The sequence below is a fragment of the Coenobita brevimanus genome, chromosome 100 (genome assembly GCF_032717465.1).
Source record: "Coenobita brevimanus isolate Jiangsu-jjx chromosome 100, ASM3271746v2, whole genome shotgun sequence".
In the NCBI taxonomy this organism is placed as follows: Eukaryota; Metazoa; Arthropoda; class Malacostraca; order Decapoda; family Coenobitidae; genus Coenobita; species Coenobita brevimanus.
In genome coordinates this window covers 52745581-52768854 of record NC_137053.1, presented here as the reverse complement: position 1 = coordinate 52768854, position 23274 = coordinate 52745581, and the positions used below count along the sequence as shown (strand labels likewise).

Below are 23274 nucleotides of genomic sequence, written 5' to 3'. Positions count from 1 at the left end.
GCCTCACCGCGCGTCCCCCCCCCCCAAAAAAAAAAAAAAAAAACCGCCAGAAAGGTCAACTGGCGAACGCTTACTAACATTCTACTTTGTTCTGCGAGGCAAAGTCAAGCTAGCATTCATTACTTCTATATTCTGTCGGGCCTCCCACTGCTTAACAAAACATTCTTGGCAGAGCATTTTGTTGCATTAGTGTGAGTTGCAGCGGCGCTCAGCCCACCGTGAGGGTCGTGCAGCCGTGAGCTACTGCCTCGCTCTACTTTTTTCCCATTTGTCAGCCTGGGCCTTGCATCCATCGGTCGTCTCGGCCGACATGAAAAGAACATGGGCCCATATGCTTGTTGGTAAAGGAGGCTCCCCAGCACCTTTCCCTTACCAGTATATGTCCGTGGTAGGTGATGGCGACCATTACCCACACACTTGATGTAGTGCTGCCTTCTTCTTTCTTTTGCCTTTACTACTTTTTTTTTTTTTTGTGTACCCTTCTTTCTTCGTATTCCCCCAGCATACCTGTCTCTTTTTATTGCTCTTCTTTCCACATTGGGTGCTTCTGCACTGAGTGACAAGCCTAATGGTTTCCTGCAACTCGGGAACCCATTTACAACGTTTGATAGTAACCATATATCCAAATAACGGGATGACGTGCAGTTTACTATGGTGCCCCTGTCAACTGGATGGAGAGACGCAAATGCGGCGTCCATCCGGGAACCAAACCTCCACATTCTTCCCCTCGCCATACAGTATGTGACAGGATAATATTTTTGTCTATGGTATTTATGCAAACTATGTTAATGTTAAAACGATATAAGTAACGTAAATAAGAGATTTTATGTTAGTACCGAATGCACATCGCTAAGGAAAAAACGCGAGAAATCCTCCTAAGCTGAAGTTAATATGGTCTTGGGTGTGGCCATCTCGTGTAGGTGGTGGGATGACGACCTTGCAAACTTACACCGGGATGTTGTCTGCCGTTCTGTGTATCATATTTGCACATTTTCTTATCCTGGAAAGTCTAGGTTAGGTTAGTTTTGTTTTCTTAGCATTAGGCTAGGTTAGTTTGTTAGTCAGTTAGGTTAATCGTTAGGTCTGTTTTCTTGGTATCAGGTTAGGTTACTTTGTTAGTCTGGTTAATCTGTTAGGTTAGGTTAGGTTAGGATAGGCAGAACGGAAACCTGCGACCTGGATGAAGTTCAAGTGTGGGGGTGACTTACTATGGCGTGACTAAGGAGCGATTACACACGAGTATCAGCAGTACCGGTATCTTTCGCTAACAGCTCTTGGTTTATTTATATGTGCCAGTTTTCGTATTTTCAGAGAATTTTGCTCTTCTTTATCCTGATTCCTTTTCTCGCATCAGTTACAGGTATAGTGGTCTGACCATGCAAAACAAAGTGACAGTCTCAACTTCATTCATTATCTTATCAGCCGTCTAATGCAAGCTGCAGTGTTATCATGTTGCTCATCGGCTGTCCTCAGCAAACCACAAACTAGACTTCTTCGACCAAGATAAAAATGTACAGGGATCATATGAAGGCGACACCATATTGTGCCCTCCCGATGACAGGACACGGAACAGGGGTGGCTTGAGCGTGGCCGGGGTGGCAAATGAGTGCAGGTGGGTGGCGCTGGGGGTGGGCGCCAGGGTAGTTTTGGTGGGCGAGTAAGCAACGTACTCTTGACAACTTAGCAAGATTTCCAGCACCTCCTCCTTTATAATCTGTTCTTGCATATGCTGCGTAAATATTCTCTTGTATTATAACTATGGAAACAGAGCCCGTATTAAAAGCCTAAATAATGAACAAGAGAATATTAATGTGTGGTAAGAAATATAAATCGCCAAGGGAGAGGAGCTAGAAAGCCACCTAACCCGACGAGAATATGAGTCCCAATGTCGGCAGTGGTTGTGATGAGAGCTGGCATGGGTGGCTGGCGTGGCGAGGGGTGTCAGTATAGTACCAGTGGTGGTGCTAAGCGGACGTAGAAGCACACCACCTCACTCACTCACACACTCACTCACCCACAAGCGCATTAGGAACTCAGCGCTTTTAAGAGACCCCAAGAGGTTGAGACAAGAGACATTTTCAGATCCGTGTTTTTAAGAAAATATCTTCAAATACACACACATTCACATACTAACACATAATACAGGGAAGTGTGAGACATTATCAGATCAGTGATTCAAAAAATAATCCTCACGCAACACAAGTGTGAGACATCAATTAAACTGTGTGCAAAAAATAAAATATAAGCTCGGCACATATATGCACATTTTCAGTATAATCGTGTGGGACATTATTACATCCGTGTTAAAAAAAAAATCTTTCTTCTATAAAAGTAGACACATGCAATACAACCCAGAGTGAAACTTCATCAAATCCACAAATTAAACAAAAAAAAATCTTCACTTATTTATTCAAACTCATCAGAAGCGAGTGTGAGATTATTAAATCCGCGCGGTTGAAAAAGTAACACACACACACACACACACACACACACACACACACACACACACACACACACACACACACACAGCATGGCACCTAATGAGAGTAAGGAGAGCGGCGTGGAGGTGGGTCCGGAGTGCGTGGACCTACTGGAGAAGGACTTTAGCCTGGGTCTGAAGCCGCAGGTGGTGAAGGCGAAACAATATGAGGCGGAGGCGAGGAAGAGGCGGGGCGACGGCAGGTGGGGCGTCGTGAAACAGGTGGGACAAGGAGCCAAGCATGCACGGTGCCTTAGTCTGAGGGGAAATTAACGGAGATACTAACAAATTCTATACTCCAGATTTTCGTCCTTTTGCAGCTTATTTCACGTAGTTCAGTGGCAGAATATGATGACGCTACGGCTCTACATCTTCTCCATACCATACTTCGTGACTAGCATTATATTCTAGAGTTAATCTATTGTAACAACTCGGTATGCACGATGGAGAGATGGCAATTTTAGACCATGTTGGCGCAAAAAGAGCACAAGAAAGTGCGATAATATCCTAGCCTAGTGGAATCTTAACATGGAGTGAGTTATCACCTAAACAGTGTAGCCCTTCATAGTGTGGAATATTACCTTAGTGCGGCATTTTTTTAACAGTGGGGGATGTTAACTTGGGGTAGGGTATTTCAGTACCGCAACTGAATATTAACATGTTTGGGTTATTACCAGTGTGGTATGTTAACTGTGTGAGACATCATCAACGTAGGATAATAACAGAGTTGGATAGTAACAGTGTGGGATAGGTAATATTACAAAAAAAGAAAAAAGAAAACACTGGGATATTAACAGAGTGAGAGTGCCATAGCAGTGGGACACCACGTTATGCTTGGGAATAATAGCATATTAACAGTGTGGGATATTGACAGTGTTGGATGTTACCTTAACAGAGTAAAACCTCTATATAGCCTTTCACTTCCAGCACAACAGAAATTCTTTATACGTTATTGTCCTCAATCGGGTGTGTGAGGTGAGAACTTGTTATGTGGGCCTTGGTCGTGGGTAGGGTTGCGAGAGGCAGACCGAAAAAGACCGGGGACAAGATCATAGAGTGTGACCTCAGGGCTAAGGGGCTGAATAGGAAGGCTGCCACAGACGAAGCAGTGTGGAGGGACGCCATGAGGTGACCAAGGCCGACGCATGCAAGCATGTTGGAGCCAAGGTTGGAGCCTTCATAAACGATACGAACGTTTTCATTGCTTTACACAATATATACCCTGAAGTATTAAATACCTTTACACTGCTATGGTTAAGATAATTAACTTTCGCACCATATTTTTTCTGTCTGTGGTACAGTGAGTTCTTACACAATTATAGGATCCAAAATGATTATATAAAACTTTCGCAGTGGTGGTAAACTTAAAAGTTTTATTCTTTTAGACTCGGCAATATTATTTAGCAGAAAGAAAACTTCGGCATTTGAATGGTTCTCATCTTCAGTACGGTGTCTTTTCTGTTTTGTTCTAGCTAATGGCCAATTATTATATTCATTTGAAGGGAGATTTTTTGCAGTGAAGAAGTTAGACCATTCAATACAGTGACGTCTTGTAAACTTTAGTCAGGCTGCCATTCAACGATTTTGTGTACGATAGGAAAGATATCTACGCGTGGAGGGGTAAATTCAACTTATATCTAGCCCCTCCAGTTGACAAAGTCTCTCTTTAGCCAAATAAAATCGCCTGGAGATAGCCAGAACAAAAGAAACAGGCACGTCACTGAACGGATGGGGTCAGTCCCTCCAATCCGATGACGTATCTTTCATTTTACTCTCTTACTTCCTACGGACAGTTTATTGTGTTCTTGGGAGACTTTTCAGTTAGAGAAGTTAGAGACAGCCTTCACCTACAATTACACTACAAGATGTCTCCCTAAAGTTGAAATAAAATCGTGTAGAGGCAGCAGGAGTGATCAGCACTCCACTTCATCGGACTAAAGGGGATAATTATTGGATAAAAGTCTCACTCCTACACTATACCCTTTTTACTCTAACTTGGTCTAAAACTGTCATCTATCCATCTTGAATACTCAGTTGTAACAGTAGATTAACACAGGGATATGATGCTTGTCAAGAAGAAGTGCTATGGCGAGGATGCAGAGCTGTAGCATTGTCTTTTTTTCTGCCACTGAGCCACATGAAGTAAGCTACAAAAGGATGAGAATCTGGTCAAGGTTAGTGTAAAAGAACTATATAAGAAGTCATCACTAAACCTTGGAATAACGTCTAGCTCCTGCAGAAGTGAAGACGTTATCGATACACGTGGATGAGAGGAAGGGCTTGTGAAGGCTGCATGCGAACAAAGCTTATTATCATATCTTATCTGGGGAGTTTATAACAAGTTGTGCGTCTTTTCTCTCGGCGGAATGGCGATGTGAAGTTGTTTTGGGGCGTATTCGTAACACTTCTATCTTTGCACTTTATTCTCTACATTACACCTTGATACCCTCGTTTATATTATTATTGCAAACAATGTCGATATCAGCACTAATACAGAAGATAATGGAAAGATGTACTATGGGAAATAAATGGCAAAGGAAGAGGTGTTGTTAAATCTCCGAGGTTAGCTTACTCAGTATACACCTGTACAACTCTTAATCCCATCAGATCAAACTTCCTCCCATCTCCCCATCAGTACAGATTTTTCTTTGTTTTTTCTTTTATTCTCTTTTCTTTTCTTGCTTATTTTTCTCTTTTCTTTCTTTTGTTTTCTTCACCATTCTGCCAGTCACTTGACACAGTAACATGCTTGTGGCCGTATTGTAAGTGGTATAGGAGGTTTCGGAGCAACTTTCATTAGAGATACACTAAGCAAATTACATCTCAGTATCCCCTTCTATATTACTGATACAAACTTCGTCGACATGAAACGATACGCCTAACACAGAAGGGAATATTAAAGTGCACTGTACTAAGCAAGCTCGGGGAATAGGTGCTCCAAAGCCTCCTTTGCTAACAATAACCCGGCTTATAGTGTCATCAAAACTGTTTCATCCCTGCTGCTCATTAACACATACTGTCAAAACAAATTTATCGCAAAATATACCCGTCTCTTCGTTACCCCAGCACAAAACTCGCTTTTGTTTTCCCAAGTCACTGAAATTTGAAGGCATTAAAATCAGTCAGCCGCAGTTTATCCCCAACTCCTCTCCAATGCCACACTGTCATGAACTGTTTCGTTATGTCTTTTTCTCATACCGCCACTAAACACGGTTCTGTCATTCACTTGTCATGTCACACCACCTTCAGCAAACTGCATTTTTTTTTTCTTTAGAGGATAACATATGTGCTTCAGCCATCAGTTCTCAGCAGCGGGGTATCCACTAGATGACAGTTTCCTGTCACTCAGAATTTTTAGTTATGTAAACAATGTCAAGAAAAATCGATCACACGAATGAAATAGGCAACAAAAGCATGCAATGTTACGTTTATCATCGCCATCAGAAGCAGCAGCAACCTGAGCCACTTCAGTCCAGGAAGAAAGTCTCTCTTATCTTTCTCGATTCAGACTCCATTTAATCCCAGCTAGAAATTTCTGCATTTTATCTTTTCAACTTGTTCTCTGTCTGCTGTTTTCCTACACTCGATCATTGAGGTGACACTTAATTATGGTTATCCATTACTTATCTGTCCTACGAAGGACGTGGCCTGCTCACAACCATTTCTTTTAAAATAAACTTATGATCTGTCGTCGAGCAGCAAGAAATCCGGCTTGTGCTCTTTGTTAGGTTACATCTTAGGTAAAATTAATTCGATTTGTCAGTTTTTTCGCAAAAAGTTCTTACCCAAGAATACTAATTGGACGGTAGTTTATTAGGTCCTCCATGCTCCCTCCCAGTTCTTTTTTTGGGGGGAACAAACCTTTTCTATGAGCTGGTTGCTATTTTGACCTCTAAGAATTTTATACGTAGTTCTGCTAATTTGTTTAATGAAAAACCACCTGCATTATTAATAAGATCATTGGTTAGACCATCATCACCCGCTGCAGTGCCACTCCTCGTTCCTCTCAGGACTATCTTTACTTCCAGTGTGATGCTGGGAATCACTGTGTCCACCAGTTCCCTGTCTGGAACTGAGTTATCAAATTTCATGTTACTACTCAATCATTTTGAGTACAGTTCTTTTCTTTTGATCACATCAGTCCTGTCGCGGTGGCTGTGTGGTTAGCATTGCTAGCTATGAAGCTGCCAGCATGTTAGTGCCAATGTTCAAATCTAGGTGCAGGCAGCTGATGCCACACGACTCAGGTGTCCATCCACCCTCTCTAAGTTGGTAGTACCTGCTGTAGACTAGAGATTAACCTATAAGGGAGATATCTATGAAAAAATGGTTAATGCAGTGGTCTTGTATCACACGACTGTGTGGAAATAACTGGTCACAGGCACAAAGGCCGAAGTTGTGGAGATGATCACCGCGGCTATGCTCTTCATGGTGTGCCCGTACCCCTTTTCTTTGATTTACATATTTATTTATTTATTTATTTATTTTTTACTATTTCACTACTCTCTCAAAGACAGTACATGGATTCTCCCAAAGACTAATGCATCAGTCAACAAGAAATGCACACAGTTACGTGTAGGTAAGCATGGTATACCAGTGGCGGCTGCAAGTACTATTGATACTTTGAGGTCAAGCCAAATTTTCTTGTCTTATTCGCATGAACTATAAGCTGCACCCTTTAAGATGTGAGCACTGATGTCATCTTTATTAGACCATAAAGAGCAGTATGTTGGAAATAAAACTTACAGTTAATGATGGCAGATAATGGCCGCTAAACAACTGTACGTGAGATAATATTCATATCCATGGTCAGCCTGATAGAGGACAGGGTGAGTGGAGGCGATTTGTTTGAGGCCAACCCTTTTGGGACACACACACACAGACACACACACACACACACACACACACACACACACACACACACACACACACACACACACGCACACGCACGCACACGCACGCACGCACACACACACACACACACACACACACACACACACACACACACACACACACACACACACACACACACACACACACACACACACACACATCCATCTATCTATCTTGTAATATGTATAAACTCTGAAGTGCTGTATCAAATACAGTACCACTTTTTGCAGTACAAAAGAGTTTTCTATATAACTGAAGGAAAAAATTGTGTAAGGCTTTACATGGGACAAGAAAAAGTCTCAGTCACCACAAAGATGTTCGTCAGAGTGTATCTGCTGCTGAACTTATTTTGCTGGTGAATATACTGTACTGTATGTAGAGAACGTGGACGAAATAAATATTACTCATGTCTCTTCATATGTTAACATGCGAATAATATTACCACTACTGCTGCTGCTACTACTACTAGTAATAACAACATCAGCAACAACATCATCAGAAGGAATACCAACAATAATAATAATATTTTCATTTCGCCCTCAGGGAACATATGCACATGCAGTAAAGCTAGGTACGTGGTTGTAAGAGGTGATTCAGAATTTTCACAACACAATATAAGCTACCGGTATAAGCGAGTTACGGAAGATGAAAATGGGAAAGGTTGGATGGACGATAGAATTGGACGAATTAAGTTCTGTTTATGGAGACTCACATGACAAGAGTTCCACCCTCATTTTAACTTGGTGGATGAAGAACTGGTCTCTGTCCCATGGGTGTTATGAACTTGGTTTATGTGGATGGGTTGGTCAGTGAGGTGGAGCTGGGAAATTCGAAGGGTGAATGATGATGATGATTATGGGTTGTGAGATGGAGCCACGAAATTCGAAGGCGTGAATAAGTAATAGTAGTAGTAGTAACAGTAATAGTAGAAGTAGTAATAGTAGCAGTAATAGTGGCCCCAAGTTCATCTGAAACGTAAACCCGCTGGACTGTATTGTGAAGTTGCACTACTCCGTCACCCCACCATCCTTCTTGCGGGGGTTGAGAAGGGGTGGAGGAATGTTTGTTATCATGGATGAGGATCCGCTCGGTTACATCAGTGTCACCACAAGAAGGCGTCCCTCTCCAGCCCCGAATGACGAATAAATCAACAAGAATCGCAGGCTGGCAAGACTTAGCACAACCCTCACGATAATTTCAGCCTTTGCAGGTGTCCGTAGCTGGGTTCTTGTTAAGAGAGATACACAAGTGTTAAAAACAATAATTTTTACGCTTCGATATTCCTCGCTCAGTATAGCCAGATCGCTAGAGCTGGACGGATCCTAGTTGCTGCTTACTTGCTGTTCAACCCCCTTTACCCGCAAGACGTCATTTTTACTGTATCCTTGCTGTGTCCTGGCGATTTTAATTAGCGAGAGAAAAATTTATTCATTTATTTTTGCTTGTGGGGGTTACATGCAGCCCTCAGTAACTCATTCATCACCAGGGGGCCATCTTAAGCTGAATGAAATCGCGTGTTGGTAGCTATCTAGTAAATTTAATGCGGTGTTATGATACTGGAGATGTTAACCTATTGCCAGGAACAGTGCTATGGGTGTTATTACGCAATGCTGTACAGAGATGAAAGGAAAGCAGTGGCCATTGTCGTAAGTATGAAGTGAAAGACAGGGCTACGGTAGTCTTCTCAGTGGCTTTGGAGATGGCGTAACACCTCTTGCATAGCGATGTTTTCTGCAGATTAGGCCCCAGTACCCTCTTCCCTTGATGAAAACAATGTCGATAATAAAATGATATAGACGAGAAGGTTAATGTATAATATGCAAAATGAATCGCTAATGAACAGGTGTTACTAAACTTCCTATGCCATCTAGAATACGGTCTTCAGCCCCATACTAACTTTTTGGAAGTGCAGGATTCTGAATGACCTCAAGGGCTGTTAAAAGTATAGCGAGACACGGAATATGAAGAAATGTTGAATCCGTTGGTAATGAATGAACAGGTTGTGCTTTTAACCGTACGTGAACTCTGAGGGGGAAAAGTTGCTGGTGATTATTACTGGCTGTTATCATCATCACCCTCATAAAAAATATTATCCTCCTCCTCCTCCTCCTCAACAACAACAACAACAACAACAACAACAACAACATTATTATTAACAACAAAAACAACAACATTATCATCATCATGGTTTTCCCACCTATGGTTGAGGTGAGGATAAGAAACTGAAAGGTAATAATAAAAATCGTAAACAAGAAACTGAGAGTAAATAAATGCCAAATCGTTCGCCCACAAATGGGTATCGCCCGCCATCGATAAAAAGCTAGATAAGTCATCCTTTGGCAATCGGAGGCATATCATCGCAGCTTTGCCAAAATCGAAACAAGTATTATGATTTCGCTGTTTACTCCTACTAAGTTAAATAAGAACAGCTAACAATCTTTAGTATCAGAGCGATGAGGAGGGTTAATAAATTATTTATGAAAGTTATAAGACTTGCTAATAACATTAAGAAAGTGATAAGAATGACTAATCATGTTGAAAATGATAAGAATGACTAATAATCTTAAGAAACTAATAAGAATTGCTAATAATTATAAACATATAAATGATAAGAAATGATAAGAAATGATAATCAAAGTATTGAAAGTGCTAAGAAAAGGTGGTATGACTGGGCGCCCACCATCCATTCCATTAACTCTACACTGAGCAATAAACCAATTTTTTTCCCCTTGTAGCCCAGGAAACCACATAATCCAGTGAGTATCTAGTGATCTGTTGGATTCATACACTACCCAGATTTTGTCGTAGCCCGAGGGATGGCTGTTTCTCACCCAGTTCCGTTCGGGGGAGTCCTACTATACCGATTTGACTCTAACTTGGTCTAAATTTGACATCTTTCCATCTTGAATACTGAGGTGTAACAGTAGCCTGACACTTGATTCTGGTACTAGTCATGAAGAATTTGTGTGAGAATGATGCAGAGCTGTAACATTGTCTTCTTCTGCCACTGAGCTATGTGGAATAAGCTGTCAAAGGACGAAAATTTGGGGCAGGTTAGTGCAAAAAAACTAGCTACTCTTGCCTTAAGGGTCTGGAGAAAATAGCCTATCCCCAGGTCCTTACGCTCCTGATGAGGCAATAGGGGACTGGATAATATATAGATATATAGATAAATAAACAGACAGATAAACGGACGGACAGATAGTCGGACGGACAGATAGATACAGGTAGATGGATAGATTGACAGACAGACAGACAGACAGACAGACAGACAGACGGACAGACACATAGATAGAGATAGATAGATAGGTGGATAATAGACGTACAAATAGATAGATTGATAGATGGAAAGAGAAGACATAGACAGATAGACAGACGGACAGGAACACAGACAGGGATAGATAGATAGGTGGATATTAGACGGACAGATCGATAGATAGATAGATGGATGGATAGATATAGACAGATAGACAGACGGACAGAAATAATTACAGATAATCGTAAGTAATCAAGTAATTTGTAAGGAAATGATGCTAACGATCGAAAATTATAAGGAAAAAAAGGCACACAGGTATATACTAAAAACTTCATGAATATGCTTGTAATCTCAAAACCCATCAGCCCGAGGACGCCCTTATTTTGCTCTCTACGGACGATTTTATTCAGCTGACGTGAGATTGTTTGAACATGAGAATTTTCATTTAATTTTTGCTACCTACGGATGATTTTGCTCAGCTTAGGAGACATTTTTCGAACTAGAGAGGCTATTATTTAATGTTCGCTACCTACAGACGATTTTATTCAGCTTACGTGAGATTTTAATGAACTGGAGGGGTTAGATGAGGCCTTCATTAACCTCTTCAGTATTAGACGTCTTTCTTAAGCTGTGGAGAGGGACGCCTTCATGTGGTGGCACTGGCATACTCAGAAGGCTCCGTTGCCTGCTTATACAAACGTTCCTCACCTTCCTCCCTATCGGCCAAAAGGAGGATGGTGGACTGTGAGAGAATGGCATCTCCAGCCTGCACTCCACTGGGTTCACATTTCAGGTGATCCTAGAGCCACAACAGCAACAAAAACACATTATCTTGTCTACATTACCCAAAACAGATGAAGATGATATAGAATTGGAGGGGCTAAATAGGAAGGGATACGTGCAAGTAAGGAATGGCTAATACTAATACTAATGATACTACTACTACTAATAATAATAATAATGATCTTCAGGTTGATAAAAAGGATGAGAATCGTAAGTGAGAAAAGAATTAAGCTTTTGATAATATTAGTAATAGTAAGCTAGAAAGTAATGAAAAAGTTGCTGATAACTGTAAGTAAGAAAGGTAGTTGCTGATAATCGTAAGAAAGTAATAAAATTGCTGATAATCGTATGTTAGAAAGGAATAAAGCTGCTGATAATAGTAAGAAAGTAATAAAGTTGCCGGCTATCTTAAATAAGTAAAGCATAACCCATTCTGTTCCATGACGTAATTTTATGTTATTTTTACTGCTGGTACCATTAAGCGATATTATTCACATTAGGGTGAGAAATTAGGCTATAAAAGGGCTAATGGGAACGATTATAGTCTCTCTTACAAGCTGAACAATATCGTCAGGAGGTAGCAAGAGTAAGATAAAAAGAACCCTGTACGACATAAACACTCCCTTAACACACACACACACACACACACACACACACACACACACACACACACACACACACACACACACACACGACCCTGTGCTGAAATGTGCTGCTGATGTGTGCACGCAAATTGCCTAATCAATCATGCGTGTGCCGTTTTTGGCTAGACGTGAAGTAGCCAAATGTAGAGGCAACACAGAAAAGTCCCGAGACGCCATTGTTTTGATAAACTTTGACCTGAACGTTATTATTCTTTGGTATTTTCTTTGTTTTTCTTTCCTCCTCTCACTTTCTTCGTTTTTTGGACCCTACCTCACCCCATTCTTAGGTGCGAAAGAGGTCAGGATGTTATGACGACGACGGAGATGATGATGATGATATGGAGGTTAAGATGTGATCATGATGGTGATGAATAAAGGGAGGTTAAGATGTAATCATGATGATGATGATGATGATGAAAGAGGGATTAGGATGATGATGACGATGATGAAGATGAAAGGGAGGTTAAGATGTGATGATGATGATGATGATGATGATGATGATGATGAAAGCGGGGCTATGATGATGATGGTGATGAAAGAGAGGTCAGGATGTAATAATGATGCTGGCGGTAATGACGATGATGATAATGAAATTGAAGTCGGATGCTGCTGCTGCTGCTGATGATGATGATGATGTCTGGTGCTTGGCAGTCAAAAGAACAAGTGTAATTTGACCCTCTACCTTCTGAGAAATTGATAATGATTAATATTTCTCGTTACGTTTATGTGTGTTTGCTGCTGGTTAGTTCTATCACTTACGTATGTACATTCTCTTCCATTGTTTCTGGTTCCAATTTTCGTACTTTCTCTCTCTCTCTCTCTCTCTCTCTCTCTCCCCCTGTCTATCTATCTATATATCTGTCTATCTCTCTGTTTATCAATCTATCCATCCATCCACCATCCAATCCTATGTCGCCCCATGAGGAGCGTAGGAGACCGGGGCTAGGCAAGCTGGTCCTGACATTCAGGATGAGAGTGACCAGCCTCACCCATCCCTGATTGGCATTACATGAGCAATAAACCCCAACCACCCCTTGGATATAAACCTGCACAAGCTCAATCCGAATGGAGCGCTTTAGTTACCCACTAAACCGCCAGGCGCCATACTTTGATTATATGGTTACCACCCAGCGTTGTAAATGGTTTCCTGGTGAACAGGAAACCATTTGGGTTGTCACTCAGTGTAGAGTCACCCACAGGCTGAAGGAAGAGAAAAAGCACGAAGGAAAGAAAAACAGAAGAGGGAGTGTGAAGCCATCCGTGGGCAGAAGGAAGAGGAAAGAATGAAGGAAAGAAAGGTAGAAGAGGAAGGAGGGAAGAGAGGAAAGGGCAGACACCCAAAGCAGCACCGGATTGAGTGAGTGGATGGTGAGCGCCCCCACCTACCACACACACACACACACACACACACACACACACACACACACACACACACACACACACACACACATATATATATATATATATATATATATATATTCCCGAATCCTGCCCTCATATTTTTTATTTTCCTTGTTTTTGGATCCACCATTGTACTTTTTTCAATTACTTCTGGTTCCTCCTTTCTTTCTTTTTATGTCCTTGTTATACTATGATACTTTTCCTATCCTTGTTTCTTAATCTTATCACATATAGCCCTTTGACTCAAGAGGAAGGCCGGGACGATAGTGGTGATAATAATGTCTGGGCGCGTCTGGCAGCCAATGAAACACGTGTCGTAACTTCCTACGTGAGATGAAATTAAACACAGCGATATTTTTCCGTGTGTTTCGGTGTGTCTGGTAATACTGACTGACTAAAAATTTCGGCTTGTGTCACACTGTCGTTTAAAGAGCGATTTAACAGTATATATATATATATATATATATATATATATATATATATATATATATATATATATATATATATATATATATACGGTTATGGAAAAAAAAAAAAAAAGCAAAAGGAATGGTTGGGCCTTTAATTGTGCCCCACTAGAAAATTGGCAGTATCTTGTGCTGCGGGGGTGGCTCACTCAGCGAGTGTGGCTGTGGTTTGGCATTCAGAGAGAGAAATGAACGAGGCAGGGCAGACATTGATAAGAGTGGCTGAGCCGTCCCCACAACACACGAGAATTCACCCGGCGTAATGGAGGTGGGGTGCTATATACGGGCCTCCATTTACTTCACAGATTTTCGTCTGTGATTCAGAATATAAAGCACAGCAGGAGACACAATAGTTTTATTAATTTATTCATTACACCAGTGTGAGTGAGATACGCCACACTTGCTGCCGCACCACACACGGTCTGAATCAATTAACTAACTTAACATTATTATTCCCTCTTGTAACTCGCATTGGCTTTTACAGGAGGAACGAGAGACGTGGGAAGATTCTGCACTATATCTTCCTTGTCCTTCACGCAGAAAGTTGCGACAGGGAATTGGTCTTCTTACCTTCTTGTTCATTCAGTCAGTTATTCTTCAGATTCGTATGAGCGTTGACTAGGGAGGTTTCGCAGCACTCCTTCCTTAACAATCTATTTTCCATATTATGCCTTAGTAATATAATTTGTTAATTCCATTAGTACAACGACGCTTTATGTTATTTCTGCTACGTCCAGACAATTCCCTTCATCTAATGAGAAATCCCTTGCAGTGAGGAAGTGAAGGAAGGTTTTTTTTTTAACCCTTCCAGTTCGAAAGGTCTCTCCTAAGCTGAATAAAATCGTCTGCAGTAAGCAAGAATGACAAAAAGAAGAACTGAGCAAAATAAGTCGCCGATAAGGAGGTCATACGTAATCTTCTTAGCCGAAGACACAGTCAACTTTCTCGTTATCTTTTCTGTTTCCTGTTAATATCTGTCTGTTCTTGTCCCTTTCTAACACACACACACACACACACACACACACACACACACACACACACACACACACACACACACACACACACACACATAAACACACACACACACACACACACACACACACACACACACACACACACACACACACACACACACACACACACACACACACACACATTCGCTCTCACTCTATCAGTCACCATTATCTCGCTATCTCTCTCCTTCCCTTCACCTGTCTGCTTTCTCCCATCTATCAACTCACACACTCCCTATCTTTGTAAGCTGTACTGTGTTGCTCTCTTCATTAAATATTTTCCTCATCTCGCGTTTGCATATTTATTCTTTTTTTTATTTTTTTATCATAATTTTCACTTATCTTCCTCTTTATTTTGTCTGTCCGTCAATATGTCTGTCCGTCTGTCTGTCTGTCTGTCTGTCTCTGCCGATAGATGGTATGTTAGTAAGCTTCCACTAACAACGTACCATACATTCAGTTAATGATTTATGGAACGTTGTGGCTATAGGGACGACTAATTGTGGGTCAGATTCCTCAGTAGCTGGGGACCGGTCTGGACTGGTTGAGTTACGTCGAATTTTCTCGACATATCTGATTAGTTGTAGTTAGTGTCCTTCCCTTTGATTCACTGTTTGTAGCGTGGGTCTGTTCATTTCCTGATTGTGGCGTCGGTTTGTGTACATTATTTAATGTTGTGAAAACACCTTAATGGTGTCATTTAAAGCTATTGCTCGAGTCTGGTTATCATGAACAAGTCTCTCGTCCTTTAGAACGTCAAACACTCAGACACGTTACGTCTTACCCAGTAAGGTGTTGACGAGGAGCCTAAACGTGGTGGCACTGTGCATCCTGGGTGGAGCAGCTGAGGCATCCACCCGGGAGCCAAACCTTCTCATATTACCCTGCACCTTGCCGTGTGGAGGGAGCCTGGTCCGGCCCTGGTGAGGCTCTGTCTACCACAAGGGGATCTCCGCACGGTGTATGTTGTAAATTGTGCCTGCAGGACGGCCCTACAGAAACAATTGTGGTCGACGGGTATGCTCAACTAGAAAGACCGAGATTATGTAACAACAACAACAGCAACCACTCCTAACACAACGAAAAACTTTTTTTTTTTATCTGCCTTACTTTCAGTTTTCGAAATCTAATTAAAAAAAATGCCTATAAACGATGAACTTATACCTTCTTCGTAGCTTTTTGTCATGACAGATTTCGTGCGGTCAGTTCTCATGTGACCGACCATTTCATCAAAACACCCAGACATCCAGGCTTTTTTTTTTTTTCCCAGTAGTTCGGGTAGTTCTCTGAAGTTAGAATCTAGAGGTTATTGATACTAATCTTACACTCTGCATTGATTTCCAGTCTGATTATATTGTCATCACAGTCACAAATTGTAATCTTCGTCACACGCATGTATGACGTCACCAACACTGATTTGGGCGAGGTTGAGTATATTATTATCTAGGGTCTGTGTGTTTACTGTCTGAGCGAAGAGTGAACTATTATATCAATTCAAATCACATTTTTCGTTCTTTATTTCTACTTAAGTTACAAGTTGCAACAGTCAGTTTACGCCCGCAGTGATCAGAGAGAGAGAGAGAGAGAGAGAGAGAGAGAGAGAGAGAGAGAGAGAGAGAGAGAGAGAGAGTATGCCAGCGTCTCAACCCCTCATTAATATAAAGCGTTTTTATTGTGAAGTGCATGAGTTTGTCTGGATGCTGTCAGAATCGTTCATTTGTCGGAACTGCAATGGGTAGTGTAAATGATGGAGGAATTAAGGTGCGCGTGCGCACACGCACACATACACGCACACACACATGTATACACACATGCACATGCACTCCTCCCCCACACATACATGGCAGACCGCCCATGACTGAAGGCAAATATTGGCTCAAGTAAACACACTCAACAAGCGCGCGCGCGCACACACACACACACACACACACACACACACACACACACACACACACACACACACACACACACACACACACACACACACACACACACATTCTCCATTTTACAGATTTTTCCTCACTGAAATCATTGTAGTATTCCTCAGAAACAAAAATGCAAATAACTAAGCCAGACTTGGAGACGGTGAACTGTTTCCATCACTGGGATCACGATAGTGTTAAAACTACCTTCACGATTATTTTGCATTTGCTATAGGTCTTTCACCTTAAGTTGGCCTAGATTTTGTCCTTTTGCAGGGATTTTTACATAGCTCATTGGCAGAAAAGAATACAGCAGTTCTCCATCTTATCCACAGCATTTCTTCGTAACTTGCATCATATTCTAGTGTTACAGTTATCTATTGTACAACAGCATTTGATATGGAGAGACGGCGATTTTTAGGTCAAGCTAAAGTAAAATGAGTTTAATGCGTTTTGGGAGCTTCTGTGTCCCAGTGGAACCGGGTTCTTTTTCCAGTCTGCGTGTGGACTGAATGTGGTGATTGAACAGGTGGTGTGGTAGACATAAGCGGGGATACTGTACTCTGTTCACCTTATCTTGGCCTGAATTTGCCATCTCTCTATCCTGAATGCTGAACTGTAACAAGATATATGCACTAGAATATGATGCTAGTTATGAAGAAGCTCCATGAAAAAGATGTAGAGCCGTAGCACTGTATTTTTCTGCCTCTGAGCTACGTGAAATAAGCTGCAAAAGGACCAAAATCTGGACCAAATTAAAGTGACTGAACTCTAGAATACCTGCAGCCGGTTTGTTTTCACCTGACTGAATTTGGTCACTTCCACATCTTCAAAGCTAAGCTGTGGTTGCTTGAAGTTTGATGAGTCTTAGTTATGAGGGGGGAATGAGCCTTCGTGTATACTAACAAAGCGAACCTCCAGTCTGACTACACTTGGCCATCAGCTGGGCTGAGAGGGGTCAGAGATCTTCAGGTTAGAACAAACGCGCAGGCATTTACAAACTGACACACAAAAACATAACCATTATAATACAGCAAATTCCAGACACTTCAAATTCGTACTGCACCAGCATGGGAATGGGTGAAATCTGGTCATCACTCTCCCTTCGAGATTATCCTGCCTTTTACTGGAACTTTTATAGTCTGTTACATTTATATTCATTGCACTGAAGTGTTTTATTATGGTTAGTGCCCGTTATTTTACTCTGGTTATCGCCAGAGGATTTTATTTTATCAGGGAAATACGTAAAAGTTACCGGGTTGTTAGGTCGCCATAATGCTGTGTATACCCAATGTATTTCCTCAGTTTCTTTCGTTCTTTCTTCTCTCTTCTGAACACTTTCCAATTTGACGCCATTCCTCTATTTCCTAACCATTTTGCTTCAAACATGGTTCAAGTGTTCCCTGAGTAAATACCATTAAGTAAACTTTTTCATTTTCAGAACCAAACCATACAAACGCAAATTTAAGGGTTCCTGTGTTCATCTATATTCATTAATCATAATGACAATTTGCATAAAAGAATTCCATTGTGCTATGGTTGTGTGCAGACCACTCTGCATTTCCTAAGGATTGTTGGCAATCTTTAAGCGCAGTATACACGCCTTTCCTCATTATCCAGTGCAGTTCAGGATAATTACGGTAATTTCCCTCACTTTCTTTCTCTCTCCACAGCTGCAACAGTCACTCATTTCAGCACTGGATAAATCACTATACTTTCACCCCTGATTATCAACTCAATAACAGTGCGCAATCGTTTTACCGCTTGCTTGTGCTGAATAAAAATAATTGGTGGCAGAACCTTTCTACACACTTCCTCAGCACATCTGCAACGCCCACACCTTACTTTCAACACATCTGTAACGCACTTTCCCTCCTGTCAACACAACTACAAACCACATTCCCTGCTGTTAACAAATCTGCTATACACTCTCCATACCATAAGCACATCTGCAACTTGGTCTTCCTACTATAAACACATCTGGAGTTCACTCATCCTACTACCAAAACATCAGTAGCACACTCATCCTACTCTCAGCACATCTGCACACACACATTCTATTTTCACCATATACGCAACATTTTCCTAATATTAACATATTTGCAACACACTCTTTCTACAGTACTGTTAACAAATCTGAAACACATTCTACCTCCAGTCAGCACGTCTGCAACACACTGTCCATATTACCACATCTGCAACACACTCTCATTATCATCAATACACCTGTAACACATTCTCTCTACTACTAAAACATCTACAACACACTTATCGCTATCAACACATATGCAACACACTCCCCACTATCAGCACCTCTGCATTAACAACTTGGTATATTATGGTCATGTTCCCGCATCATCCTCCCTGAGAATCATCACAGCTAAACTGCACAACTCTTAAATTTATTCATTTATTTACTTATTTATTATACTGGATAAAGTAGGGTCACTCGCTTTGTTTTGACCAAGAGACAATAACTTCCTTCCTTACTATCAACACACCAGCACTGCGGTTTACTGAACTTTTTATAATGTTAGACAAAGAAGGCTCGCTCGCTTTGTGGTGGACAAGGTACAATAATTTTCCTCTTGCGATCAACACTACCACGATACTATCTATCTATTTAATCTATTTCCAGGCGCCGTAATCCCGTAAAGGTGATTACAAACAAATCGCCTCCACTTTGCCCTGTCCTCTGCCATTTGACTGCCTTCCCTCCAACTCACACCAACAATCTCATATAACTCTCCACTCCATCCCTCCATCTCATCCTTGGTCGCCCCTCTTTCTCTCACTCATCACTTCACTCACACTCTTCTAGCTAGTCTCTCATACGCAATCGCTTAATCTGTGTTGTGTTAGGCAAGGTAGACTGGTGTGGGTGTAGGGGAGTAGCAGGGTGGCAGACGTTGCAAGTGGCTGTCTGCTCTTGAAATCTTGCACCCAAACTCACCCACCTTGACCGAGGACCCCGCTCACCTTACCTTACCTGACTCACATCCTACCCTGCCTTCCTCATACTCTCTTAACCCTTCCTTATAGCTGGATTCTTTAACTAATTCACCCTGCCCGTCCGTATGCTCTCTCTCTCTCTCTCTCTCTCTCACACACACACACACACACACACACACACACACACACACACACACACACACACACACACACACACACACACACACACACACACACACACACACACACACACACACACACACACACACACATCCCATTCCTCCTTACTACCTCACCTGCTTCATATTCTGTCAGTTCTTCCCAACTTTCATCGACAACTCCTCGCCTCTGCTTACCCCTAACTCACACCCTCTACATTAAATGTCCTGGTGTGATCGATTGACATAACACTAAGCCTTTTCCTCCTACCCAGCCTTCCACACTCTCGCTTGGCCCTTCCCCTCACTGTTATTTCACTTTCATCACGTCTTTCCTTATGCTACCTCAATTGTCACTCTGTCACCCTTGAGCAGCTCTGATGGACACCACCTCGCGTATAATACCTCAGCCTTACATCCATCCCGTTCTTCCTCTCATTTGCTTATTATTTATTTATTTATTTTTTTGACAACCAATCAACACTACTTGACATATTCCATACTTCTTCGGAGCAGGATCAGACTAGCTTAATACTTTTGGAAACATAATGAGTGTACAATAGCCAATGTAGATTGTTGCTGGATGTATCACTGATGACGTAGCCCTTTCACAAAGCTGCAGTCAGTATTGTCATCGCCTATATGCGTTGTATCCTTTACCAGAAATGTTGGGAAGATTTCATGCAGTTGTTGACCATAATATTCTTGAAAGTAGTGATGGTATCATAAAAATATTTCTAGTAGAAAGTCAGCAGAGATGGGGACAATAGATGGCAGTAGGCGGCGTAAAAATCGCCTTGCTCACCGAATTATATAATTCCCATCCACTGCAAACAGGCTGAGGGAGAATGCACTTGTTACCTAACGTCTATTTCTGACAGTGTTGCTGGCTAACCAGTGTTACCAAAGTAGCTATGTGTCCTGGGTGTGACTTCAGCTTCCGACTTGTTGTTAGGCTAATTCACTATTTGGTCTAAACTATTTACGGCACATTTCCTGACGCTTGTGCTGATGTAGGTATGTTTTTAATCAGCTAAGCTGTATAGTCAGTGCTTGGTAACTATTTTCCGGAATGTTTACAAGAACAGTCCTAACATAACTATAATGGTGCGGACTTGACTCACAACACTGTTCACAAGGCGCTTACCATTGCTTGCTTATAATGTCTTTTTTTGGTGTGACCACACTTCAACTTTACCTTACCTAATCCAGTTTTTCACTTACATTAATTTTGCTTTCTCACACGACTCAGTTTTGTCCCACATTCACTCTTACCTGCTCATAGTACTTCACTCTTCATTCATTTCTACTCGTTCCTACATCTCTGTATTTTAATCCTGTCACACCCACCGAGTCCGGCCTCACACCCACACCTATTCCTGCTTCACACTCACACGACCCTGCCTCACACACACACACACACACACACACACACACACACACAGTCTTTTCTCATACCTACCCTGTCCTGCCTCACACCCAACAGGACCTACAGTACCTCACACCAACACATTCCCACCTCATAGCTACCCTAACCTGCCTCAAACATCCCTGTCCGCCACACACACACACACACACACACACACACACACACACACACACACACACACACACACACACACACACACACACACACACACACACACACACACACACACACACACACACACACACACACACACACACACACACACACACACACACACACACACACACACACACACACACACACACACACACACACACACACACACACACACACACACACACACACACACACACACACACACACACACACACACACACACACACACACACACACACACACACACACACACACACACACACACACACACACACACACACACACACACACACACACACACACACACACACACACACACACACACACACACACACACACACACACACACACACACACACACACACACACACACACACACACACACACACACACACACACACACACACACACACACACACACACACACACACACACACACACACACACACACACACACACACACACACACACACACACACACACACACACACACACACACACACACACACACACACACACACACACACACACACACACACACACACACACACACACACACACACACACACACACACACACACACACACACACACACACACACACACACACACACACACACACACACACACACACACACACACACACACACACACACACACACACACACACACACACACACACACACACACACACACACACACACACACACACACACACACACACACACACACACACACACACACACACACACACACACACACACACACACACACACACACACACACACACACACACACACACACACACACACACACACACACACACACACACACACACACACAAACCTTCTAATTCCGTCCCCTCACATTTTTTTCATCTCCACAACCTTTACCCGTCTCCACCTCCCTCACTTCTTTCCTCCCTCCCTCCCTCCCTCCCTCTCTTTCTGTGTTTGTGTCCGTCTGTCTGCCTCTTTCTCTCTCCCGTGTCCTTCCGTCTGTCTGTCTGTATCTATCTGTGTATCCGTCTGTCAAAACAGTGCAATGAAATATATTTTACTAGTATATTAGCATTAGAATTGAAGAAGCTATACACACAATGAGGAGTTTCTTATCAGTAAAGGCAAATAATGCAACGCAAAGGTCAAGTGTTCATCGCTGATTATATGAACGTCTGATGGAGAGAGAGAGAGAGAGAGAGAGAGAGAGAGAGAGAGAGAGAGAGAGAGAGAGAGAGAACCGTAAGTCAGCTCCCAAGTTACATACGGTAATATCACAGGCATTCTCGTCAATATTATCATTACTACACATCGAGAATTTCAACTCACAGGCTACCAACTACAGTACTTCCATTGTATTACACAGGGAGGTCCTTATGTAACGCCCTTCCTCCACTCTACCAAGCTATTTCTCTTGTACTGCGGGGACGGCTCAGTTTGCGTTATCAATGGACAGTCTGCTTCATCTATTCCTACTCTCACTGCTACACCCTCACCCACACCAGTAGACTAAGCTGTCCCCACAACACAAGAAATAGCCCGGTGGAGAGGAAGTAGGGCATTATATGTGGGTCACCTTGTATTTTCACCAACAATGGACGATATTTCAGTTCAGAAGTAATCACATCAAAAGGGTTAGCCTATTCACTTCTATTATGCATTTCTCAGTGTAATTTTGCTCCTTTCAGTTTTATTCAGCTTGGGAGAGGTTTTTAGAGATGGA

General features: G+C 42.0%; 1 protein-coding gene across 1 annotated transcript in view; it reads left to right on the top strand.

The window, feature by feature from the left end:
• Window positions 1–1970: 1970 nt before the first annotated feature.
• LOC145414509 (trehalose transporter 1-like protein) overlaps window positions 1971–23274 on the top strand; it is an 88578-nt gene continuing 67274 nt past the window's right edge. The window contains exon 1 of the mRNA XM_080284027.1: window positions 1971–2701. Within this exon, the coding sequence (XP_080140153.1) occupies window positions 2531–2701 (171 nt within the window). The 5' untranslated portion in view covers window positions 1971–2530. The remainder of the gene's footprint in view (window positions 2702–23274) is intronic.